The 27,589-nt window shown below is 39.5% G+C and overlaps 1 protein-coding gene across 1 annotated transcript in view; it reads left to right on the plus strand.

Annotated features, from left to right (window-relative positions):
• Positions 1-27,316, plus strand: part of aimp1a (aminoacyl tRNA synthetase complex interacting multifunctional protein 1a) — a 28,410-nt gene extending 1,094 nt beyond the window's left edge. The window contains exons 2-7 of the mRNA XM_026171222.2: positions 12,913-13,040; positions 13,966-14,079; positions 15,737-15,904; positions 20,430-20,635; positions 22,838-23,006; positions 27,029-27,316. Of these exons, the coding sequence (XP_026027007.1) occupies positions 12,913-13,040; positions 13,966-14,079; positions 15,737-15,904; positions 20,430-20,635; positions 22,838-23,006; positions 27,029-27,195 (952 nt within the window). The 3' untranslated portion in view covers positions 27,196-27,316. The remainder of the gene's footprint in view (positions 1-12,912; positions 13,041-13,965; positions 14,080-15,736; positions 15,905-20,429; positions 20,636-22,837; positions 23,007-27,028) is intronic.
• The last annotated feature ends 273 nt before the right edge of the window (positions 27,317-27,589 follow it).

The following is a 27,589-nucleotide window of genomic DNA, read 5'->3' on the forward strand; positions in this document are numbered from 1 at the left end:
TGAGCTAAATTTACTCTTAGCCTATCACAGTTTGCCGGCCTTTATCATACCCATGCTTAGACAACTGCTGCAGGATAACTGTCATTGTTCACATACTTTCATGCATACTTTTCTTTTATGTGAAAGGTTTAAAATGTGCATCTGTGAATGTTCTCGAGGGCAAATTTAACACATTGTTGTAGTCATGAAACTGGGGTATTACAGCAAATACATTTATCACCTGATGTACGCTGGCCCAAAGACACATTTTCCCCAGAATTTAAGCCATTTAGTCAATTAAGAATTGGAAAGTCTAGAACCCCCATATGTTTTCTGTTATTATTCATATTCATTTGTCTCTGGGCTAGCCACTGGGAATTAAGCTGGCAGAAATCTTTGTTACGTGCTCAGCTCAGTGGGACCCCAACGCGCATGCTCTATGAGCCAAAATTGCAGAAATGTAGAGAACATCTGGGTACCTCATGGAGGAAGCTTGGATGCCTTTTTGGATCACTGAGCAACTTTTATTCAAGTTTAAGAACCGTGAACTGTGTTGTCTCTGGTATCCAGTTCTCATTTAGGCCTGTATGATACAGAAAAATATCTTATAACTATCATTTTTTTCATATCAGTTGTATATTAATGTGTAAATATGTAAAATTTAACAAACTTTGAAATATAAACAAAAGAAAACATAACAAAAGACATATTCACTCTGTTGTAGTCCACTTTGTCTCCCACAAAGGATTGCAGTAGTGTCCCACTGAAGTGGGAAGTGAGGCTCATGCATGGATCAGATATGTGACTTTACCATTTAACTACAAATTTGATGTGGTAGTGAAGTATGACACCATTGTCTCTCTACACTCTATGTACAGCTGGGAAAGTGTCGCTTGAGAGAGATGTTATGTCCATGAATTTGGACGTTGGATGGGTCAGTTAGCTGCTTAAATCTGATGTTTTTAAATATCCTTACTGACATCATGTCTTGTCATGGCGTTATCTGCCTTTGTGGGAGCATGGTTTTGACACAGTTTGCAGTGCACCCAGTTCTGCTTCTTTTTCAGACTTTTAATGGCCAAAATATCTCCACACTATCAAGTTACTTTGACATTTTAGCCATGTCGTCTTGCTTTGAACCTCTGGCTGTGTCCATTGGGTTGTCACTCGAGTTTTCCTTAATGTTATCTCCCTCATGCTTAATTTATGGTGCTGCGATTATGTCCGTTTGTGTACATGTTTTCTTACGGAAAGCCAGTAGAGAAGGGCTTTCAACCAATGCAAATGTGCTCAGTGCCGTCAATTGAATGCTGAGTGGTTGACAAGTCTGCAGGAACAGGCGAGGGAGTGACACTGTCTAAGACAGCACGAAAACTAAAGACAGTGGCTGGAGTGGACACTTTTCATTGTCTTTAACACTCTGTTTGTCTTCAGCTCTGGCTCAAGGACCAACAACACGAACAAGAGTAGGCTATAGACTAGTTGTACCACATATTTTCGACACTGCACCATTTGACAACAGATGCTCTCTGCAGGTAAATGAACAGCCCGTAGCTGTATACGGACTGCCAACGTAGTAACACTGCTGGACCATAATTTCTTTTTCACACTCCTAACATACTGGTGTGCACGACTCCAGTAGCCTAAACATTAGTACATATGCTGCTGCGAGGAGCTTCTCCTAATATGACATCGCTCTAACTCTATTCCAGCCACACCATTGCTGTTCTCACTGGCATTGGCTTTTTGTGTTGTCTGTCAAATTATAGAATGAGTTCTGTTGACTATTTATTGACCATGTCCCATATTGCTATTGAAAAAAGTTATTTCACAATTTTCTATTTTTATCCTTTTATCGCTTAGGCCTGTTCAACTTAATACATCCATGGTGGAAATACAGCCTAATCAGATGACACCAGGGAACATGATGCACTCACAATATATAGACGAGCTCCATTATATCTTTTCTAACAATGTGATTGTCAGTGTCCAGAGAAGCAGTTCTGTGCCAGAATGTTTCTAGTGGTGCAAAAGTTTATCTTTAAACTTTTCTGCGAATGTTGCTCCAACTTGTGATGCACTGATGCATCGTGAAATGTAGTGTTAGGGCATTTGCAATGTCAGAAGAGCAGTTTTGGGTGACTCTGGTTTCTAAGTTAGAGTTTTAAAAAAGTCGCTTAAAGTAGCTTAAAGTTGGAGCGCTTTTGTGTTACTTCTGCCAGCCTAGATTGGTATGGCATACTTTTTTTTTTTTTTCAAGATAACTTTAACCGTTTCCACACATAAACAGCAACTCGTAAATTTATCATTTTTTTTTATTTCCACTGCTTAGAGCAATGGTCTGTGAGAAGACAAATGTCCACATTGGTTTGCTCTGCCCTTCCAGCTGCAGTGCGTGGAGAATTTACATTACTGTGGACATCATATCTTAGCCATGCCACAATAAAAGCCACTTAGTGTACTCCTAGTGCCAGTCCCAAGCTCAGATAATTGGAAAGGGTTGAGTCAGGAAGGGGTGATAAAGGGCACCATTAGAAATGAGCGTTAGAACTCTAACTCTAAGAAATTGCAGGGCAGCAGAAAGGAGGTGGAGGAAAAATAAAAATACTATCAACCATCAGGTGGCAGAGCAGGTCAGTCACTAACCAGAAGGTCGGTGGTTCGATCCCAGGCTGCCTCCTGGCTGCATGCCAAATATCCTTGGGCAAGATACTAACCCCGTGTTTGCCTACTGGTGGTGGTCAGAGGGCCCGGTGGCGCCAGTGTCCGGCAGCCTCGCCTCTGTCAGTGCGCCCCAGGGCAGCTGTGGCTACAATGTAGCTTGCCGTCACCAGTGTGTGAATGTGTGTGTGAATGGGTGAATTAGGGCTGGGCGATATGACCCAAAATTCATATCTCGATATTTTTTACCTGGATGGCGATATAAGATATATATCTCGATTTTTTTTTTTAAGCCATAAGTTAAGAACAAAAAGAGAGTTCCTAGTCACACTGTGTCCCAGATGTCACACGGGCACTTTTATTTACATACAGCGTAGATGTACATGAAGAAATTACTCAAAAATAAATTATCAGCATTTATTAAATAATCATGGTCCATAAATAAAAGAAAACAATGTTGTTTTTGTGCATAACAAAAAGCTCACAATTGTGCAGTCAAAATGTAAACTAATAGATGCTGAGCGTAATAACAAAGAGACAGATTTCACAGCTGCACCACGTCTCTGAACAGGTCTCTGAACACGTATCACTCCGCGAGGCTCCTCCTCGGTAGCCGTAGTCCTCTGACAATCCATCAAGCGGTGCAGCTCCGTAGCTTAGCAAAGTCATATTAAAACATTTTTTGACAGATTGCTGAGCGCTGTGTACCACATAAAATCGGTTCGCGGTCAGTAAGCACAACCAGAATTCATACATAAGGTGCACTGTCGAGTTTTGAGAAAATGAAAGGATTTTAGGCCGTGCAGCCCCTCCGGGCTGCATGTCGTTAGCGTGGTTAGCTCGTTAGCGCGGTTAGCTCGCTAACACGTTGACGCCGTCCAGCCCCACGCACGGTAACTCGCTAACAGAGATTTGCTTTCATCTTGTCATTGCCTGCAGGTGAAGCTATGGGGGAGGCGGAGTTGTGTTCAGTGAAGGAGAGGCGAGGCCGAGTAACGCAGCGTAGAGACAAAAGTGGACGAAAGAGAGGCAAACCTGCGGCTCCACAAGTATAATTATAACGTAACATAGACTATATCGATATAAACGATATTGTCACATCTTATATCTCGTATGAAAATATATCGATATTTTTAAAAAACTCGATATATCGCCCAGCCCTAGGGTGAATGACTGAATGTAGTGTAAAGCGCTTTGGGGTCCTTAGGGACTGAGTAAAGCGCTATACAAATGCAGGCCATTTACCATTTTACCATCAAATATTTTGCGAGCAACTTAAAATGTACAATAATACATTAAGGAACTCAAGAAATTCATACTTCGCCAAAATAATCAGTAATAACAAAAATAATCCCAAGGTCCTCTTTTCCACCATAGATCACTTATTTAACCCTGATTTTAACAGCTCCCAAAGAACCCCCACAGACTCACTCTGTGAGCAGTTTGCAGACCACTTCAGGGGAAAAATCAGCACCATCAGATCTGATATTTTATCTAATCGCGATATGTTTGTAAACACATCTGATGGCTCGATTGTACCTGAGGAGACACTGGACAGCTTTGTCCTGGTTAATGCTGAGAACCTTCAGAAAGTTTTCTCCACAGTGAGACCCACCACATGTCTTTTAGATCCAATCCCTTCTTCACTCTTTAAAACACTTTATGGATTTTTTGAGGCTGAGCTTTTATACATGATGAATTGCTCTCTTCAGTTGGGTGTCTTCCCTGCTGCCTTTAAAACGGCGGTGGTGAGGCCCCTTCTGAAGAAGAGCAATTTGGATTGTAATGATTTTAATAACTACAGACCTGTATCCAACTTACCATTTTTAAGTAAAATCTTAGAAAAACTTGTTTTTACTCAGATTACTGATTTTCTCAATGATAGACAGATCCTGGAGATATTCCAGTCTGGATTTAGGGTGAACCACAGCACAGAGACGGCTCTCCTAAAGGTTTTAAATGATCTTAGATGTAACTGGGACTCCCAAAAGCTCTCAGTCCTGGTGCTACTGGATCTAAGCGCAGCCTTTGATACAGTAGACCACGCTATTCTTTTAAACAGACCGAAACACATGGTGGGCCTCTCTGGTGCTGTACATAACTGGTTCACTTCCTATCTCTCTGACAGAACTTTTATGGTGAGTATGGATACATGCTCCTCTAAGATCCATAGAATGACATGTGGTGTGCCTCAAGGGTCGGTTTTAGGCCCTGTACTTTTTAATTTGTATATGCTCCCTCTCGGCAGTGTCATCAGGAGGCATGGAGTGAACTTCCACAGTTACGCTGATGACACGCAGCTGTACATCTCCGTGTCTCCTGATGACACCAGACCAATGGATGCCCTTTTTAACTGTATCTTAGATATACGATCTTGGATGGCAGAAAACTTTTTACAGCTTAACCAGGACAAAACTGAAGTTTTAATCGTCGGTCCCGAGGCTCAGAGAGAGAAACTCTTGTCTAAATTACACGCATTTTCACTATGTCCTTCGCTACAAGTGAAAAACCTGGGTGTTATTTTTGACTCTGAGCTTGGTTTTATCCCACATGTTAAACATGTAACCAAAATTGGATTTTATCATCTAAAAAATATAGCCAGAGTCCGCCCTATTCTCTCTCGGGCCAACACGGAGATGCTGATGCATGCTTTTATTACCAGTCGCATTGATTACTGTAATGCCCTGCTCTCTGGTCTTCCTAAGAAGAATATTTCAACTTTACAACTTTTGCAAAACTCGGCAGCTCGTGTGCTGACGAAGACCAGAGGGCGGGCCCACATTACACCGGTTTTAGAATCGCTGCATTGGCTCCCCGTGTGTTTCAGGATCGATTTTAAAGTTCTTTTATTGGTTTTTAAATGTCTTAATGGTCTTGGGCCTTCTTATCTCTCAGATCTGCTTTTACCATACAAACCCTCGCGGACCCTGAGGTCCTCTGGTACTGGCCTTTTAATTGTCCCTAAAGTCAGGACACATACTCACGGAGAGGCAGCTTTTCAGTGGTATGGTCCTCGTCTGTGGAACAGCCTGCCGGAGGAGCTCAGGGCCGCAGAGAACGTACATGTTTTTAAGAACAGGCTCAAGACCCACCTTTTTAATTTAGCTTTTACTTAGCGTTTATTTATTTTATGCTTATTTATTCTATCCTGTTATTCTATTATTAATTTAGACTTTACCTAATATTTTTTTGATTTTATTCTTATTCATTTTTTAATCTTCTTACTCTATTTATATTTATATTGTATCCTGTTCTTATTTATTTTATCATTTTACCCTGTATATATCCTATTGTGTCATATCTCCAGTGTTTCCTCAGAGGGCGCTCTCTGCACCGGGGCTGTGATCGACTGTGGCTGCTGGGTCTCTGGGGGTCCTCTCAGCCTGGCTGGGGGGCTCCTTGGCCTCCCTCCTGCTGTGTGCCCAGCCTGGAGGCTGCGGTCTGTGACCGGCTTCCGGTGCAGACGGCTCCCTGTTATAGTGTTTCCTCACTTGGCTCATGCGAGCCCAGCCCAATTTTTACTCTTTAAGTGTGTGTGTGTGTGTGTGTGTGTGTGTGTGTGTGTGTGTGTGTGTGTGTGTGTGTGTGTGTGGGGGGGGGGGGGGGGGGGGGGATATATGTGTGTATTCACATCATTTATGTTAGTGTGGGGAGTGAGTTGGAGGGTGGGGTGGGCTGCTTTTAACTATGTAAAGCACTTTGTGCTACATTTTTTTTTTTGTATGAAAAGTGCTTTATAAATAAAGATTGATTGATTGATATATTTCTAAGCATGTCCTTTATTATAATAATAATAATAATAATAATAATAATGTATATAAACTATACATTATTATTATTTTTTATAAAGGGAAAGATTAGAAATGAGTATATCTGAGGGACAACTCAACATCACCCACTGTCTCAGATCTTTCTTTTAAAGGGACATTTTCATAAAATCATCCAATATAAAAGAAAATGCTGTTCTGGAATAAACCATCAAATTTGTGCATATTTTAGTAAATGAGATTCATTCTAAACTGACAGGTTTGTGCAATCTGCATATCATCTGCATACTGCCCCACCTCGATTACTCTATATAAGGAAAGTTGTTTGCCTCCAGGTATAGTGGAGAAACTGGTCATGATATTGCAAGATAGAAACCTGCACCTATAAGGCAGGGAAAAAGTCAGATTTAAGAAACTCAGGCTGAAATAATGGAGCTTCTGAATATTGCAGCACTCAGTGTGGCTTAAGTGAGGAAAAAGTTTGGGCATCAAATATGATATAAAAAAAAAGACTAGCACACTACAAGAACACAATATCATATTTGGCATAATACCAAGAAAGTAAACATAGTACACGTATTGTCTGATTGATGTTGTACCCAAATAGATTCATATCACATACGCAGGGGAATGATGAAATTAACATAAACACTCGTATGAATGATTTATGTACAGATTTTTGAGTACCCATTGTTAGTAAATGGGGACCAATGGATCTGCATTGATTAAAAACCAATAGTGTGAGAGAATACACAGAATTTTAATTTTCTTTATGTAATCAGTCAGTCTTTTTTAATTATCTCATAAGGTGTAAAGCTTTTGACAAAATGTATATTTGAAAATGCATAATCTGCTATAGGGCTGCACGATTTTGCATAAAATGAGAATCACGATTTTTTTTTTTTATTAGAATTGAGATCACGATTCTCTCACGATTTTCTTTTCCAGTATAAATATTTATTTCGCTTATTAACTGCACATCAACTTCGTAACAGTTGAGACTGAACATAAAAACAATAAATAAACATAAAAACAATAAATGTCTCACATTTTGTCGTTGCCGCAAAATGTTGTACTGCTTGTAATTCCGTCTCCACCGTTGCTCGACGCTGCGTGTATAGAGCAGGTAGTGCAACAATAGAAAATAGTTGCAGGACAGCACTGTGTAGCGTTTGTCTAGGGTGTTGATCATTTTCCTAAATCCCTCGTTTTGAACAGTGTTTATGGGAGCCATATCTTTGGTCAGGTGATAAGTGATAGCCTCCGTAGTTTCTTTGCCTGCGGGAGTTCGACGTGTATAGGGAAGCGCTGTATAAGGTTCCCATTATTGATGTTTGGGTGGTTGACCGGGACGGATTTTCTCCTGTCACTTTCTTGGCCTTTACAGCTTCCTCATCTCTCAGGTGCTCTCCGTTGTTTTTTCAATGCCAGCTGACTTCTGTATCACGTGGTATAAGGCTCCGCCTTTGTCATTTGTTGAGCAGGAAGAGTGAGCGCTTGTTTTCATGCAGCTTATGTCCCAGATCAAAATGCGGTAAAATTGTCATCTTTTTCTTTTTTAGATCGTTGTCACTTGGAAATGAGATCGCACATAAGTATGAATTGAGATCGTGATTTTCTAACGACTAATTGTGCAGCCCTAATCTGATATAATATACAATGATTGAAGCATTGACAATAGTGGAAAGCCTTAGTATTTCTGTATTGCCATGCTTTCAGTTGATCTCTTCTTCTGGGCAAAATTCATTTCAAACTTTCTCACAATACAATTATTGCCGAGATTTTTTGTGTTTAAAAAAATACATAGAAATCACTATTTAGGGCAAATATGAGGAAGATGATTGCATTTGTCTTCATAACCAGTAGCTGCAGCTGGTGCTAAAGAGTTTTACATCTTCATGGTGTCTTTTATTCTAAAATCTGTAGGGCCTTCCAGTTCCTTCAGATGGTGCTGCCACACTGCACTCTTCTTTTAATCACAATGTTCAGGTTGGCAGACAGGTAAGGAAGTATCCTCCCACAGTCAATTTCAACTGTGGGAATGAACCATGAAAAGAGGAAACGTTTATATCCATACTGGTGTGCTCACACACCAACACCATACCACAGAAAAATGGTGGTTAAATGATAGATTTACATATGTGATTCAAACCGCCTGTGCTGCCTGTGTCTGTGCAGTAATAGCTTTGATATTTTCATTTAAGAGTGGGTGTACAAGCAATATGTGCATCTTTAATAAGATACAAGTGCACATAGCTGGAAGTGCTTGTAACTTGTTAAATACATGTATTTGCGAAACAGAAGGAGAATTGAAGCTTTTGTAATTATGTCAGGTGGATAAGTGAGACTGCGTTGCAGGTAATAGCTCACTTCACTCTTTTTCTTTTTTGTTTTTTTTTTCTAAATCGATAACGCATTTCAGTGTAATATCCGTCGCTCCAGCGCCTTGATGCTGCATGCAGTACCTCTGCCTCAGGATACATTTTCAGAGGTTATCCAAATGAGATCTGCCTTTTTGTGGCTCTTGTTATTACTCTACCACTGGTCCTGTTTAAATCAATTCAGTTTCTCAAAAAAACAACGCTTTGATCCTTGATTTTATCAACTCCAGCTTTTTAGTGTTTCTAATTTCCTCATCCCCCAACATTTTGTTTTCATCCTGGGCCAGCTGTTGTTTTCCAGTGCCTCCCTGTAATATGTGTAAGACGTTTTCTTCTTCATGCCTCAGCCTTGTAAAAATCCTTCTTTTCCTCTTTCCTCAAGAAGTAATTTGCCAAGCGCAACATTATAAAGGAATATTAGGATAAACAAGCTTAGTATCATTTTATCCAGTCTGGCTTGGAACGTGTCAAGTATTTATTACTTGTTCCTCTCTCTCGGTCAGCATACCTTGTGGATAGAGCTCAAAGACTGTCACTCTAGACAACAGAGTAAAAAGCCCATCAAAATCACATTAGGACTTGGTTTATACTCAGTGACGCTGTACTTTATAGAAAACATGTGAAAGTGATTGTTCTTTTTGACATATTGCTATCAGGCAATCAGCACATTATATAAGATTTATGCATTATTTATAATTATTAATAAACATGTTCTAACTCTGCCACAGCATTATATTATGATACATTACACAGAAAGTACAATGGAGTGCCCTTTTGTCCTGCGCAGAAGATCTGCGGCACAAACCACCTTTGAAATTGCAATGTTCTGTTTTTGTTGAGACTGTCTGAGACCTGTTGACTTAACTCTGTGGTCATTTTGGAAGCTGTAGTTTGCGGTAAAGTTGTACTGGAAAGCAAACCAGTAATTCAAACAGGTCTTTGTTGATGTTTAGCATGGTACTACTACTACTTTAAGGGTGTACTCACACTAGACACTTTTGATTTGCTCCCTGCCTAAGCATCAATGTCCCCTTGTACCACTCCAATACTGGCTTGTGCTATATTTGCCATTAATCTGTGCCTGATTGCACTTCAGTTTATCTTTGTTTGTTTTCATACTCCATACATACTCCTGTTCAGTACCTTTAAATTGAGCTCTGGTTTGTTTTTCTCCTTTGTGCAGTTCATATTTTGTAAGGTGCACTCTATATTTGCAATCGGACCAAAGCAATATCCCCAGACTTTTTGGGCGAAGTGGTCTTAGCTGAGTTCCAAACAAACTCCAGAGTGGTTCATTTAAGATGAAATTGTGATTCAACCTTAAGCCAAACCAACTACCAGGTGTATGTTACAGACTTGAGCTAAACGCCTTTCCATAACTATGTATGCTTTGCATTTGGGGTGGCTGTGACTCAGGAGTTGGAGCAGGTGATTTACTTATTGCAAGATTGATGGTTCAATCTCTGGCTGCTCCAGTTTGCCCAGAGTTTTCTTGCACGGTGCATTCACTGGCGTTTAAATGTGTGTGAATGTGTTCCTGAATGGGTAAATGAGACATGTCGTGTAAAGCACTTGGAGTGTGGGTGCTATGTAAGAATCAGTCCATTAACCATTGGGAGATGCAGCAAAGTACCATAAACCGCTTATTTGTTTTGAAAAGTGCTATACAATTAAAGTTTTTTGCCCTGTCCCAGTGTTGTCAATAAGTGGGCTGAACAATCTTATGTGGTTTGTAGAAATGCAGGAAAATTGGTTTTCTTTGAGTTTACTTGCAGTTTCTTCTGTGTGAAAAGAAACCAAGGCACTTAAAACAGTTAAGTGTACAAATATATCAACTGATTGAGAGCAGAGTAAATGAACTATAGGTGTGCAAACTAGAGCAGGGCGATATGGCCAAAAATATTTATCACGATATATATTTGAAAATATGCGATAACGATATAACCGACGATATAATTGATGCGAGACAAAATACAACTCCACAACATTACTAGCGCAAAAAGACAACCTTCCATTTATTTTCACTTAAACAAGAAGCTGGTTTTTATGTACATTAAAGCTTTATAAAAATGTAACAGTGCAAATGCAAATTCCTTGCTGAAAGTTTAACCAAAAGGCATTTCCAGTAGAAATGGGCTGACATATCCTGAGCATAACCATGTATAATATCCACTGAAGTTAAAAAGAGGTGCAGTACGCATTTTTCGGACCATAAGGTGCACGGGATTATAAGGCACATTAAGCGAAACAAAGCAGTCAGATAAATCAAACTTTATTAAACTCATTCTTCTTGCTTCCTCCACTTCTGTACCATTGATTCATTAATGTTGAATTCTCTGGCAGCTGCTCTATTCCCATGTTGTTGCAGTATATTAATGACTAACCTCGTATTGTGGATGGATTATCTCAGTTGTTCTCCTGACTGAAGTTTGGTCCGTTTACAGCATCCTGCCATGCGATTGCATTTGTCTCTAACCATGAAGAACCTTCACGTTAACTTTTATAAGTGGAAAAGTGTTAGTGTTCGTCCTCCAGCTTCACTGTTTATGTTATGCTAACATAGCTGTGTCGCTAGCGATCACGTAGCACATCATTATATACCAGCTAGCCCAACTTCAGTAACCCTACAAACATCACTGCTGTTTAGTTTCCTGTCTTCATTTATGTTGCAAGTGATAGCAGAGCTGTACGTTTGATTTTTTTCAGAAATCTCTCAGTCAGAACATGCTATATCATGCTTAGGTAACTAGCGAAACTAGCGAGCTAACTTCCGCTAGCTTCCTGCTAACTTCTAACTCCGTTAAATGTAATAACTTTTGTTTTCATGGATGCCTGGAAGTTAAACTTTATAGTTACACCTGGTAAAGCAGCAATGCTGATCGTTTTATTAAAGATGAAAGAATTTAGACAGTTTTTAACTCTAAGTGATGCTGCAGTGTTGTTTGACCTTAATGATACGGAGTTTAGGACCCAGATTACTCCCAGATTTAAGAGCATCTTAGTCCGACAAATACGACAATAACAACGGCCGCTTGCATGTTCTGCAAAAAAATGTGCTTTGTCGTGTATCTGACGGACAAACACCAAACCAGTTGCACCATTTTTACAAACCAATTCTGGTTCATCTGTTTCACTCAACAATCGGCCATGTGTGTATGAAAACAAAGGCACTGCGCATGCGCGTTTTACTCCCATTCTATCGCGATATTTCATTTTCCTATCGTTGCCTAACATTATACCGGTATTACCGTGAACGGTATAATATGGCCCAGCCCTAGTGCAAACTCTTCCCTCTTTCATACATTTATGCTTTTGAGAATTGCACTTGCACAACGCAGTGAGATCCATTATTTTATGACATTTTGCAGCCTAATTAAAGCAGTTTTTGGAAGTAGTGGCACGCTGTCCTGTCCTTATGGGTATGGCTAGCAGGACACTACATGCGTCTCAGGGCCAAGTTACACTTGTCAAACAAACTGGAATTTAGGAGTCAAATGTGCTCAGTCACAGTGTTGTGAGTACACCGTGATATACCTGTATTCTTACTTTGACCCACTAACTTTTATAGTGTGAACAATGTTGGAGTGGTTAACACATCTGCCGAACATGCAAAAGACCCCTGATTTTAGACCAGAAGGAGGCAGAAACCCAGCCTCGGGGTGTCTCAAGCTAGTGTACTCACAGAGTTGGTTCCAAGCCTGGATAAAAGGGAGGGTTGACTCAGGAAAAGGCATCCCACGTCAAATTTGAGGATCCAGCTGCTGTAGCAACCCCTTAAAAAATAAAGGAGTAATGTGTAGTAGCCAAAAGGTTGAGGTACTTGACCCTAAGTTACTCAGCAGTGTGTCCATGCAGTCTGAACCCAAGTGAAAAAACACAGAAAATTTTGCTTGTATGAATTGGTGTGAAGGGGTGAATAAGTCAAGTTTTATAAAGTCCTTTGAGTGCTCAGAGTAGAAAAGAGCAATATAAGAACCGTTTGTTAATCACTTCCTGCAGAGCTAACATGTATAATATTGAATTACAGCAATCTCAGGATGCTGGCTGCCCTCAGTATTCACCAGAAGTCGTCATATTGCATTTGTGTTTTTGACTGTATTCTTGTGGTTTTGTTTTTGTTTTAGGTTTTTAGTCCGCTCATTGATCAAAATGAGTCACAACCCTTTGTTGAGGCTGGAGCAGCGGGCAGCTGAGGCCGATCAGCTCATTGAGTACCTCAAACAGCAAGTCCAGCTACTGAAGGAGAAAGCCAGTAAGATACGCTCATACACTTTTGTTTAAAGAAATTTCTCAGCTACTTTACATATGTAAGGATTTATGTTTATGTTTGTTTTACATTCAGTTTTTCCGTTATTTGCCTATCTGCACTACTCTGCCTGGTTTACACTCAATGTCACTTACCCATTATATTGTATATTGTATAGCTTTCTTGTTATATGTAAAATTGTATTTATTTAAATTTTTACTTTTTAATTATTTTACTTGCATTTTTAATCACTTTTATATTTAAATATATTTAAATGTTCATTTGCTATTTATCTAGGGATTGAGAGTAACGCAATTTCTATTCTCTGTATGTCCTGTACATGTGGCAGAATCGACAAATAAAGTTGACTTTGACTTTGACTTATTTATTACACGTACTTGCAATAAAAAAAAATAAAAATAAAAAAAGCTTTTAAATAGTTTCAGCTTTTTAGGGAAATATATTTCCACATTTAGCCTCTCCAACAATGATGTTCTGGGCAAACAAAAACATTGGGCACTGCCATGCCTAAATGCTAATACCAGTATTTGGGGTGGTAAATTATTGCATACTGGTTGATAATGAAGTTTGTTTGATTTTCTAATTTGTTTAGATTGGCTACATGCAAAAAGTCCCTGCACATGCCACTCCAGTGCCATTAACCTGTAATAAATAATAAAATGTTGCATTTCTTTTTTGCATTTCTCCTTTGTTATTCTCATGAAATAAACAACGTTTTGGGTGGATGCAGATGTTTACAAGAAACGTCGAATGAGCATTACATTTTTTCTCTTCTGTTAACTCATAGGTGCTGCATTTATTTATAAGGTTTGCCATAAATGTACAGTCTCAAAACTGTGAAACTCTATGTTAATTTTGTGGGGATTTTACATTCAATTGTGTGCTGACTAGTAACAAGAATTTACTGCAGTTCTCCAGGCCAGCGTCAGAGAGGAGAAGAAACTGATGGTGGAAAATGCCAAATTAAAGAACGACATAGAGGAACTTAAAAAGCAGCTGCTGGAGAAAGAAAAGAGAAGAGGAGGTATGTTGACTTTTTGTTCCCGGCAAGGCTTCCATCACAGATTAAATGTTTGTCTTCAAAAAGATTGATGTTGTTATCCTTTATATCTAGTTTTTGAAGCAATTGTGAGCACCGCCTGACCATTTGATGTTAGTTGTTGCTCATTAGAGCGTTTGTTTGGTTTGTGCTATCAATGATAACATCTTGTGCATTCTCGCCTTAGCCTATTATAACCAGCTCTTTTTTTTTGGGGGGGGGGGGGTATAAAACAACCATACTGCTTCAAAAACTCCCCGTTATATTGTGGGAATAACATGTGTGTCAGCCATTGCACTTATGACATATATTGACATTGAGAGGTAAACAGCTGAGGCCATTTAATGCTTTCCAGAAAAAAGATGCAGGAATAAAAGAGGGCTGGAAGAAATAAGTAATTTATCCTTGCTCAAAAAGCTGGATATGTTTTGGAGAGTCGAAAGATTGTGTTCCAATAAACTCAAGACAATGTTTTTCCACACAGTATATATGATTGTGATGTTTAGCTTTGGGGTTTCTTGTCGATGGCTTTAAGGTGACTGAAAATGGCTCAATCAAAACGTGGATAAATATAAAGGTTATTGAAAGTCAAAGAAATTCCTCAGCTTTGGATATCTGCCTGCAGCGGAGTTATGTTTTCAGTGCCTTTTGTCTGTTTGTTTTGTTCTGTCAATGAGATTACACAAAATCTACCAAGCTAACTTTAATGAAGCTCAGTGAAGAGGTTAGGAATGACCAAAGGAAGAACGTGTTCAATCCTGATGAATTGATTGAAAATGCTCATGTGAAGAAGGATTTCAATGAGAAACTCAGCATATTGCAGAAAAATAAATGTCAGCCTGAAAACCAGATTTCTAAAATTTATTATGAAATGTGAATGATATGCAGATAATTACCAAGGCGTCTAGAAAGGTTACATTTCAGGTAATCGCGCACACATTTTTTTTCTTGGTATTGATATTTCACTCAGGGATTGTATCTTATGTAATATTTTGATAGAGAAAGGGAAAATTGGTTTAAATGTGGAAAAAACCTAGAGAGGAAACTTAATGGGAATGTTAAGAGTTTTAGAGGTTGTTGCCTGTAATTCCAAGGTAAACCGGAAAGGTCCTGATCTCAGGTCCCAACATAGAATTAAGGTAATTAAAAGCATTATGGTGACGGTGGTGTGCCTGCAGACCGATGTTTGTCAGACATAGACACTGGATTTTGTAGGAATTCAAACATCAGGCGCCTGAAATGAGGGGTTACTTGTTCCTACAGAGTTATTGTCGGACATTGTTCCCCGCTTTATGGTTCCTTTTCCTTGTTTCCATCAACTTGGACACTGTGATTTTCCCATCAAAACAGTTTGCATCAGGAGAGCAATCCTCCCACTGGGTGTGTAAATAAAGCACCCCCCTATATCATTTCATCATATTATGTTGATGCAACCAGCTCTGTGCATGAAAAGGGTCAACCAAGAAGTTGTGTATGTGAAGTTTGAATATTCTCTGTTTTGTTCCAGTGCAGCTTTGTGTTCGTTCATTCATTCACATCGGATTTGGGAAACATGGAGTGCGTTCAGATCAGCCACAGAAAAAATGAGTCAATTATTAATCATGTACATTTTACTAATATTTTGCATCTGTTCTTTCTGTAGTGCTTGATGTTCCCATGCCATCAAGTGCCACCACTGTCGAGTGCAATTCAAAGCCCACTCCTCCTAAACCCTCTGGTCCAGCGCCTTCTGGTTCAGCACCATCTGTTGCTGCCGTCAAGGACATCTCTCCTAAAGATGAGGCTAAAAAGAAGAAGCCTGAGAAAAAAGGTAAAAGGAAAAAGATCAGCAGATGTCAAGCTGGCTCAACTATTTAAGTTGCTTTAGCTCATCTGCAGTTGCTGGACATGTGCAAGCTGCTTTGCAGCCCACCTCCACCCATCCATCCATTTTCTTTCACATGTCTAATTCAGGGGCTGGAACCTATACCAGCTGTCATAGGGCGAAAAGCCAGGTACACCTGCACAGATCACTAGTCTATCCCAGGGCTAACATAGAAAGACTGATCATATAAAAGACCCTCATATTGTTCACCCTCATATTCAAATCTATGGCCAATTTGTAATCACCATTTAACCTTACGCCATGCATAAGTTTTTGGACTGTGGGAGGAAGCTGGAGTACCTGGCGAGAACCCACGCAAGCACAGGTAGAACATAAAAACACCACATAGAAAGGCCTCAGGTGGGATTTGAACCTAGGACCTTGTGGCCGCGAGGCAAACCTGGTAACCAACAAACATCTTTCTCTATGTAAATGTCTAATATCAAGTGAAAATGAGAATTATCTGCACATGTGGTCTGTTTTTATGCCTTAATGGTTCCACAAAGCACTTTACAGTATGTTCCCTACTGGCCCATTCATGCACACACTGACACGTCAGGTACAACTGGATGCAAACCAACTTGTCAAAGGACTTTTATTACGTAGTTGGGTCTGGGATCACTCCCATTAGTGGACAACCCACTCTACCACCTGTTCCATGGCTGCCTCATCGCCACAGCCTGTTAATGGATCCAGGATTTCAGGCTCCGCAGGACAATATCCAGTGACGTTTGATTTGTTTGGAATTTGTAAACCACATATATGACAAGTCGTCTTTGTGCAATGTCACAGCTAATTGGATCTAATTTGAGCGTAATTTAATGTTAATGTTTCATTGATGTGCATCATTTGTGTACTTTATTATGAAGTTAAACTGTTTTACGTTTATGACAAGTTTACAGTACAAAACAAGAAAATCCATGCCATAAACCTGGATTAATTAGCAGTAAAACAAATATTTATTCTTGTTTCAGGAAATCTTGTTTGACCTAATTGCGAGGGCTGCAGCATACACACAGGCAAGAGTCAGCTCTGGGTTTGTTTATGAGGTTACTATTTAAAAAGACACTGACAAATTCATTGGAGCTTCTGGCTTTTCTCACATCCAGAACTGTTCATAAAAATGGTGACTTGGTCTTTACTTCATTCAAACACTTATCTATATAAGCTCATGTGCAGCTTTGGAGGAGTTTAAGTAATGTTACATGACTGTCCTGTCATCACAGTAGAGAAACAATAACATGGTGTAAAAGCGATGAATTTAAATTAAATGCAGGTTGCAATTTCAATGCTTAAGAGCTAGTTTGGCCTTTGAGGAATGATAGAAGACTGAGATGATTTCATCACAGCATGGTGAAGGAAAGCTGCTTGACCTCTAGAAAGTAGCATTCAGTGGCACTTTTCGTAAACCAAACTTGGGTATTGATATTGTCAGTAGGTCAAAATATGTCCTCTGTAATCCTGCAAGTATGTGAAAAATATCCCCTCGCCAAAATTATTTCCGAAGTAAAGGAATTTGCAACACAGCTTTTCCAAACATCTTGGTTTTATTTTGGATGCTTACATTATTTTACTTTGCACATAGAAACAAAATGATTTCAGCCTACAGTTGTCTGTTGTAGTTTTAAACTACAGGGAGTGCAGAATTATTAGGCAAGTTGTATTTTTGAGGAATAATGTTATTATTGAACAACAACCATGTTCTCAATGAACCCAAAAAACTCATTCATATCAAAGCTGAATGTTTTTGGAAGTAGTTTTTAGTTTGTTTTTAGTTTTAGCTATTTTAGGGGGATATCTGTGTGTGCAGGTGACTATTACTGTGCATAATTATTAGGCAACTTAACAAAAAACAAATATATACCCATTTCAATTATTTATTTTCACCAGTGAAACCAATATAACATCTTCACATTCACAAATATATACATTTCTGACATACAAAAACAAATCAGCGACCAATATAGCCACCTTTCTTTGCAAGGACACTCAAAAGCCTGCCACCCATGGATTCTGTCAGTGTTTTGATCTGTTCACCATCAACATTGCATGCAGCAGCAACCACAGCCTCCCAGACACTGTTCAGAGAGGTGTACTGTTTTCCCTCCTTGTAAATCTCACATTTGATGATGGACCACAGGTTTTCAATGGGGTTCAGATCAGGTGAACAAGGAGGCCATGTCATTAGTTTTTCTTCTTTTATACCCTTTCTTGCCAGCCACGCTGTGGAGTACTTGGACGCGTGTGATGGAGCATTGTCCTGCATGAAAATCATGCTTTTCTTGAAGGATGCAGACTTCTTCCTGTACCACTGCTTGAAGAAGGTGTCTTCCAGAAACTGGCAGTAGGACTGGGAGTTGAGCTTGACTCCATCCTCAACCCGAAAAGGCCCCACAAGCTCATCTTTGATGATACCAACCCAAACCAGTACTCCACCTCCACCTTGCTGGCGTCTGAGTCGGACTGGAGCTCTCTGCCCTTTACCAATCCAGCCACGGGCCCATCCATCTGGCCCATCAAGACTCACTCTCATTTCATCAGTCCATAAAACCTTAAAATAATCAGTCTTGAGATATTTCTTGGCCCAGTCTTGACGTTTCAGCTTGTGTGTCTTGTTCAGTGGTGGTCGTCTTTCAGCCTTTCTTACCTTGGCCATGTCTCTGAGTATTGCACACCTTGTGCTTTTGGGCACTCCGGTGATGTTGCAGCTCTGAAATATGGCCAAACTGGTGGCAAGTGGCATCTTGGCAGCTGCACGCTTGACTTTTCTCAGTTCATGGGCAGTTATTTTGCGCCTTGGTTTTTCCACACGCTTCTTGCGACCCTGTTGACTATTTTGAATGAAACGCTTGATTGTTCGATGATCACGCTTCAGAAGCTTTGCAATTTTGAGACTGCTGCATCCCTCTGCAAGATATCTCACTATTTTTGACTTTTCTGAGCCTGTCAAGTCCTTCTTTTGACCCATTTTGCCAAAGGAAAGGACGTTGCCTAATAATTATGCACACCTGATATAGGGTGTTGATGTCATTAGACCACACCCCTTCTCATTACAGAGATGCACATCACCTAATATGCTTAATTGGTAGTAGGCTTTCGAGCCTATACAGCTTGGAGTAAGACAACATGCATGAAGAGGATGATGTGGATACTCATTTGCCTAATAATTCTGCACTCCCTGTAGTGTCACACACGTCTCCTGAGCAATGCCAGCCCATTCTTCTTTGGCGAATCTCTTAAACTCCTCCAGATTTGATGTTCCTTTGGCACGGACCTTGATCTTAAGTTCACCCCACAGCTTTTCGATGAGATTCAAGCCAGGGCTTTGTGCAGGCCTGTTAATACCATTCACGTTGGTCTTCTGGAGGTAGTTCTTCACCAGGAACCACATTTGTTTTGGGTTGTTGTCGTGTTGGAAGACCAATTACAACCCAGACATAGTTGTGCTGCTGACTGCTCAAGGTTTTCTTTGAAAATCTTCACATATCCTTCTTTCTTAGTGATTCCTTCCAGTTTGACAAGATTCCCAGATCCAGACATGTGAAGTGTCACCACGGCATAATATTCCCACCGTTGTGTCACAGTGTGGAGGCGGTGTTTTTTTCTATGCCTTTTCCTTTTTCTCTATATAAACCTAAACTGTTTCCTTTTGTTTTTGGCTTGATGTTTCATCAGATGACAGCTTGAACCCTTGAAGTCTTTTATACTGTATGTTATTGGAGGATAACCCTCAGTTTTAACTTGATTTTTAAGTATCACAAAGTTAAAGTTCATCGCTGCACAGCAGTTTGTTATTTTATGGCTAAATAGATATTGTCTGTTTTACCTTTTTGTGACTTGTCATCTTATGTGCAGCACTTTGTGTTTCTGTCTAGAAAGGTGCTATATAAATACAATTTTATTTTTTATTTATTTATTTATTTATTTATTTAATAAAAGGGTCTGTTTTTCAGCAGGGTAAATAATATCGGCACCGGTCATTTTTGTTTTTTTTATTAATATTATTCTGTTTTTGTGTGCAAATAGAAACTATTTATGCTTTGTAAAGAAAACTGCTATGTTTAGAAATGTTATTTCATTGGGGGGCTAATAATTTTGTCCTCATCTATATGGTTCACACTTTGTGGCGTCTGACTTCATTTCCTTCTATGGAAATGGAAACATACATTGGTGATATTGTTTCAGCTATGGTTTGTTTTCTGCAAGATTCCATGGGAAGTCACCAGTTGGCTGAAAATATTCTCAATGCTTTTAAATAAATATTTCCTGTCATATTATTCACATTTATTATAATACCATGAAAACTGTGACAGATGTGTTTCTTCAGCAGATGTTTCTTTTAATACATGATGAGTAGCTACTGACTGACTTTCCTTTTAAAAGCATTTTTGGCACTGAAATGTGCCATTTTAAATTAAACCATGTTCCTGTACACTCTTAGCGTGAATTTATTTATTTATTATTTCTGCAGGAGAGAAAGCTGAGAAGAAACAGGCTGCCCCCAGCCAAGAGGATGCCAAGGTGGATGTGTCTCGTCTGGACCTGCGTATCGGCCGTATAATCACAGCAGAGAAGCACCCGGACGCTGACAGTCTGTATGTGGAGCAGGTTGATGTGGGAGAGGCTGCCCCCAGAACAGTGGTCAGCGGACTGGTCAAGCACATACCTCTGGACCAGGTACAGTATTACTCCTTCAGACAAGATAAAAGTTTTCCTGTTATAAATAAGATTAGAGAAAATACGCATTTATGTTAAAGTTTAAGGGGTTTTATTTGCTTACAAATTATTTAGATTTGTTTCATTACAGATACTAAAGTAAAATGTTTATTAGAATTTTATTAGATAAACAAAGGTACGACAAACAACGAAATCCGACATGTCGAAATATCTTATTACTCTAGAAGTAGAACATGATGGAAAATTTTCAAATTAATTTTGCATAATGTGTGGTGTTAGTTACACTAAAATAAAAGCAAGTATTGAAAAACGGAAACAGACTGACGGGCTCATCGGCTGCATCTTAAATTGAACTCACAGCTGGCTACAGCAAAATAATGTATTAAAATCTCTTTTTTATTATTGCAAAAGTTCAACAGTGAAAGTTTCTGTGTGCACTTCACTGGACCTGCAGCCTAGGGCTGGGCGATATGACCCAAAATTCATATCTCGATATTTTTTAGCTGGATGCCGATATAAGATATATATCTCGATTTTTTTTTTTTAAGCCATAAGTTAAGAACAAAAAGAGAGTTCTAGTCACACTGTGTCCCAGATGTGGGCGCTTTTATTTACATACAGCGTAGATGTACATGAAGAAATTACTCAAAAATAAATTATCAGCATTTATTAAATAATCATGGTCCATAAATAAAAGAAAACAATGTTGTTTTTGTGCATAACAAAAAGCTCACAATTGTGCAGTCAAAATGTAAACTAATAGACGCTGAGCATAATAACAAAGAGACAGATTTCACAGCTGCACCACGTCTCTGAACAGGTGCCGTTTGTGGTCCTTATACACACACAGTACGGTAATATTACGTTGAAGCACAGTACGTATCACTCCGCGAGGCTCCTCCCCGGTAGCCGTAATCCTCCAAGACAATCCATCAAGCGGTGCAGCTCCGTAGCTTAGCAAAGTCATATTAAAACATTTTTTGACAGATTGCCGAGCGCTGTGTACCACATAAAATCGGTTCGCGGTCAGTAAGCACAACCAGAATTCATACATAAGGCGCACTGTCGAGTTTTGAGAAAATGAAAGGATTTTAGGCCGTGCAGCCCCTCCGGGCTGCATGTCGTTAGCGCGGTTAGCTCATTAGCGCGGTTAGCTCGCTAACACGTTGACGCCGTCCAGCCCCACGCACGGTAACTCGCTAACGGAGATTTTCCGCTTTCATCTTGTCATTGCCTGCAGGTGAAGCTATGGGGGAGGCGGAGTTGTGTTCAGTGAAGGAGAGGCGAGGCCGAGTAACGCAGCGTAGAGACAAAAGTGGACGAAAGAGAGGCAAACCTGCGGCTCCACAAGTATAATTATAACGTAACATAGACTATATCGATATAAACGATATTGTCACATCTTATATCTCGTATGAAAATATATCGATATTTTTAAAAAACTCGATATATCGCCCAGCCCTACTGCAGCCTCTCGTCCACTCTGCTCCACCTCAGTTTGCAGCCAATCACGTACTAAACTTTGTTTGATTCAGCCTCTGTGCTCCAGATTTGACTCCTTATTTGCTCGGATTAGCTCTCCACACTCTGGATTCTCTTCTCAGCTCAGCTACAATTGACCAGTCTATTATGGAAATGCTGTTTTATAACATTTCTGTACTTTCTCCAGCTTTCTAAAACTCCAGAGACATGAATCAAAAAACTAAATGCAACAGCACAATGAGTTATTTTTACATTGATATAGCAGACCTTATTATTGTAGGATCTTTACCTTATAATGTAAAGCAGATTGAGGCAACTGCTGCTATGATAAATTAAGTTGAATTGAATTTACTAAAAGGTGTCCTACATTTTTTTTAGAAAAAGGTCTTATTTTCTTAGATCTGGGATGCATCATCTCATCAAAATCCTTTTTTTTTTTTCTTTCTTTCTTTCTTTCTTCTTAGCTTTTAGGGAAACTGTCTTCTTTTAAATCGTGGTAAACCTCAGAGGTCTCCTGGGTTTTTGCTTCCTTTGGTTATTGAAATGAGGCAAAGAGACCATAAAGCCTTGGATGCAGTCATTTCGAATTAGAGCATTGGAATTAGCATTATTGTTTCTGATGTATTATGAAATTCTCAGTCCTGTCCTCAAACAAATCAAATTCCTTTCAACCAAAGGAATTGGATATAATTTGTTTTTCCTCTTTCTCTTTGTATGCAGATGCAGAACCGCATGGCAGTCCTGCTGTGCAACCTGAAGCCAGCCAAGATGAGAGGAGTAGTGTCCCAGGCTATGGTCATGTGCGCCAGCTCGCCGGATAAGGTTGAAATTCTTGATCCTCCTAGCGGAGCAGTGCCGGGTGACAGAGTTACTTTCCAGGGCTTTCCAGGTACGGTTACTCTCGTCACTTTAATTTACCTGCACAAAAGAATATGCCGACCCATCAGAATTGAGGATTTTATCTTTAAACTATTTCCAGACAAGCAAGCACCAGGGATCACTCGCTGATTACCAGTGATAGTCACTGACATTTAGTTTGAAAAAATTTCCCAGACTCGTATCCACAAAATGACTCTGTGTTTGGGAATTGAAGGGTGTCGCTGAACCCTTTCACTGCCAGAAACAACATGGCGGTTTGAGCACTCATTCCTATGAAGACACCAATCACAATTTGTTTTTAGACCCCACTGAAAGCTCTCATTAGCTGACCCCTCGTTTCTGTTTGGTGGTAGCTAAATGGCCTGTGACTGCTGCTTCGGCAGGCTAATCAACACTCCCTGCTAGCAGCGTAACGTGATCTTTTTTATTGTCAGTTGAAAAGGTAATTACCTTGTTAAGCCCAAAGGATATAAATGAGTTTAGAGAAGAGAACACACGACCCCCAGTTCCTATCTATTAACTAATCAGCAAGACCATGTAGGAGTCAGGTTCCTTTCCTCTGAAGTTTCCCAAACACTTTCCAGGATATATGACCTGAAACGGCAGAAGAAAAAAAAAGCCATCACAAAATACATTTGCAAAGCTGAATATGATGAAGGGGTTCACAATAACAATATTGGGAGTTCACTTTTTTGAAATGAGATATAATCAGCCTCAGTCTATGGTCCAAGAAAGGGTATTAGGCTACGTTCACACTGCAGGTCTTGATGCTCAATTTTGATTTTTTGATCAAATCCGATTCTTTTTGTCTGCTTGTTCACACTACAAATAAAATGTGACAGCAAACGCGCTCTAGAGTGAACCCTCAAAGCGGCCCGCATGCGCAAAAGAAGACGTCACACACAACGCGCTCAGTTTAGACCCAGACCAAACAGTATTGTTTGACTGATCGCAATTAATACAAAGACTTGTTTCGGACTTTACGTTTCCCAATTTTGCTTTATTTTGTTATTTACATATGGCCTAATAATTATCCTTATTGCTGTTTTAGAGAGGAGCGGTGCTTCAAGGATAGTTGCAGATTTCTGTCAGAATCTGCAGATTATACAGTACAAATAAAATGTTCACGTTTCTGCAACGTTGTCTTCCCAACAGTTTCACTAACATCTACACGGGATGGCCAGGAAGCGTTCGCGATGTCTTCTCGGGTGCTTCTCCAGAGCTGATAATTGCCGTCTGTCTTGTGTCAGTGACGTAAAAGCCGGATTTAATGCGACATGACCGTTCAAACAGCAGTCACTTTCTAAAACATCAGATATGTATCGGACTCAGTACCACATACGAAAGTGACCCAGATCGGTCAAAAAAGTCAGAATTGATGTGCTTTCGCCTGCAGTGTGAACGTAGTCTTAGAGGTAACAGACACTAAATACTGCAACATGCACGGGATGTGAACATGAATGGGTGTCTTTCTCTAGCGCTGTAATTGGCGTCCTGAAGGGAGGGGCAGAACTTGACACTGACAAAAAAATTTAAAAAGGAAATGTATATACAGGAAAAATCTTTAGTTTTTCATCTTTGGTGAGTTTAAAATCGCAAAGTCATTGGTGCATATTCACAACTCTACTGCCTGCTTGACTAGTGCAAACGGGTTTGTGTTGTTTTGAGCTTCTTTAATTGACACTAAACGGAAACATGCAGACACCCTCCGGAAATAAAATGACACAAAATTGAAAAGAAGAAATATTTTTTAAAAATCTGAGACTTTAAAAAAAATAAATAAATAAAATTAAGAAAAAAGAAAATATAAAGAACTATAATAACTCTTGCCTCAAGTGCAGCAGGCCACATGCATCCGCATAGGCTTTCAGCTGTACCACTTGAAAAGCGTTCTTATTCATCGTGTCCTCTTTTTAACCAGAACATTTTTATGGATGCTACATTAAGAGTCCTGTTCTAACCATCCTCTAAAATGTGGTTAATGAGAAAACAAAAGGAGTGGAGAATGGGAAAAGATGGGATTGGGATATTTTTTTTTTTTTTTTTTTTTTTGTAATAACGTTTTGTTAAAAAAGTCAGGGAAGTTTTTAAAATACAGTGAAACAAAGGTGAAAAATAAAGCTGTCCTTTATTTTTCTCCTATCAAAACTCTTATAGCAGAGTTTCAGTTGAAGACAAACGACTCCTGGTGTTGGTAGATGGTTGGCAATTGTTAACATTTCCCCCAACTAATGGGACCCAGTACTTCTGCTTGAACTTAAGAATGTACACAAGTGGCTCATCAAAACCTCTTTCACGCTTCTGATCAAAAACTGATTGTTGCCACTCTTGGGTTGTAAACCAACAGAAATTGCTGCCCTGAGAAATGAAACACATTTGTGTCCTCATAGCACGAAATGGTTGTGTAGAGTGGAAAAAGTCATCACCAGACAGAAGTCAGCCAGTACCGGCTATAAATCTTCCTCAAATGCCAAGCAACATCAAAAACAAGGGCATCATAAAATGAGAACCTCACCTAATTGTTTCCCTTGGATTCATATTTTGATTCTGAGAAATTCGGTTTAGATGTTTTGAATTACAAGACCAAATGGCCTTTTTCAAAAAGCGGATGCTCTAATAGCACATGACATAAAGTCAAACCATTCACAATTCATGTGGTAGACATAAAATAAGGATTAGCTGGATAAATCATGAAATTACATATTGTTGGTCAGTTGCTCACACTTTCATGGTTTCAAGGTCTCCAGGGCCCGTTTTTATATTCATAAACGAACCCTCATAATCTCAGAGAAATGTGCTTGCTTATTATTTGTATATGCAACCACAGAAACCCTGTATTTTGTATTAGCAAAAGTAGACTTACTTTAATAACAGAACCCTCTGTATGTTTCAGGAAAGGTGTCAGCTGAATGATAATAGCTTTTGAAAAAAACAATTATGAAGTTCTTTGTTTTGTTTTCGTGTCATCGTTGCCGTCTTCAGGGCCAATCTGGCATCTTTTGAGTAACAGCTGGTGTGTAATGCCACATAGGAGACAGTATAAAAGATGGATTACCACAGCAACTTGGTGAAGTCCCATTTAAAGGCCTAAAGCTGAGCGTTTTTGCTGTAGCTTTCTTGATGTTTTGAGATGTGAGGAAAGAGGGTTGGATCCGACTGTTAAACCACAGATTCATTTGGTAACTTTCTGACTTCTAATGGCTTGTGATTGACAAGCCACTCAGCATAACCGCTTCTTTTTCTCTGGCTTTAATAATGACCAAACTTAAGACTCAGTCACTTTTATTCATTATTTATTATTCATATTTATTCTCACTCCAAGCTCTGCACAAGATTCTCAATGTACTCAGACATAGTTTATGCATACGAATGGAAAAATAAAAGATTTGATCTTTATCCATCTTTATTTAGCATTTCTGGAGGTCACAAGGATTTCAGAGTGTTACATGCTCTCTTTCCAGACTATATTCCTGGATGACTGGGGCTTGAAAAAATGGAAATACCAGTTTAGCCCATAATGTGTTCTGAGTTCTCAGAACGTGGGAATCAAGTGCCCTTTTTCCATGGACTCCTGTAGGCAGTTTTTTGCAATCGGAGAGGGTTGCTTCGGGCTCGCCTTTACAAAAGATGCAGATTTAAGCCAATTCTGATTTGTCTTCATCATTCCTCAGGGTAAATTCATTTGTTTTCAACTTTATATGTGCTCATTAAGCAGTGCAGAGGCCAACATGTTCTTACTTGGATACAATAAAGCTCCTGGATAATGGGTTTTGACAGAAAGTGTGGGTCTTCACACATTTTTCTCCCGTTTTGGATCAACCTTTAAAGCTGACATGAGCAATCACGTTTAGAAGTGATTAGATGGGTCACAGTTTGCAACAGCTTTAACCCATCTGGTTATAAGGGATACCTAAAAATCAAATGCAAAGAGTTGGAACATCACAATAAAAACATAAACTCGTAGTGTTGGAGAATGTCCTTCACATGAGCAGAGAATAAAAGGTGAAGTCTAATATTTTCTTTTGATTGCAGGTGAACCTGATAAAGAGCTAAACCCCAAGAAGAAGGTGTGGGAGCAGGTGCAGCCAGACCTGCGCACTGACGACCAGTGCGTCGCAACCTACAAGGGAGCTGCGTTTGAAGTCGCTGGTAAAGGAGTGTGCAAAGCTCAAACAATGAGCAACAGTGGAATCAAGTAAACTAACAGAGCTGCTAGAGAAAAAAACCCTCAGTGTTTACTTTGCAATCATCTTCAGTGATGGATGGTGGAAATGGAAGTAAATGCTTTGAAGATGTTCAATAAAGGGGATTTGAAAAGTCCTATGAGTCTGTCCTTTGACTTTCAGGTCTTTTCTTTTTTAATGCCTGAACTAGACACAGTCATGGTCTATAAAGTGTAATCAATATTGTTGTGTTTATGGTTTAATTCTCCAGGTTTTGTCTTCCCCCAGGCACATTAGCTTGATTGTGCTTTGATTTTGCGGATGTAACTCTACCAAACTGGACTCCAACTAGTTTTGAGCATTTTAATGAGCTGGAAAGGAAATGGGGATGTTATACTGCAAAACCTCAACATATATCAGCTGCTTAAGC

Source organism: Astatotilapia calliptera, chromosome 6 (genome assembly GCF_964374335.1).
Source record: "Astatotilapia calliptera chromosome 6, fAstCal68.1, whole genome shotgun sequence".
NCBI lineage: Eukaryota > Metazoa > Chordata > Actinopteri > Cichliformes > Cichlidae > Astatotilapia > Astatotilapia calliptera.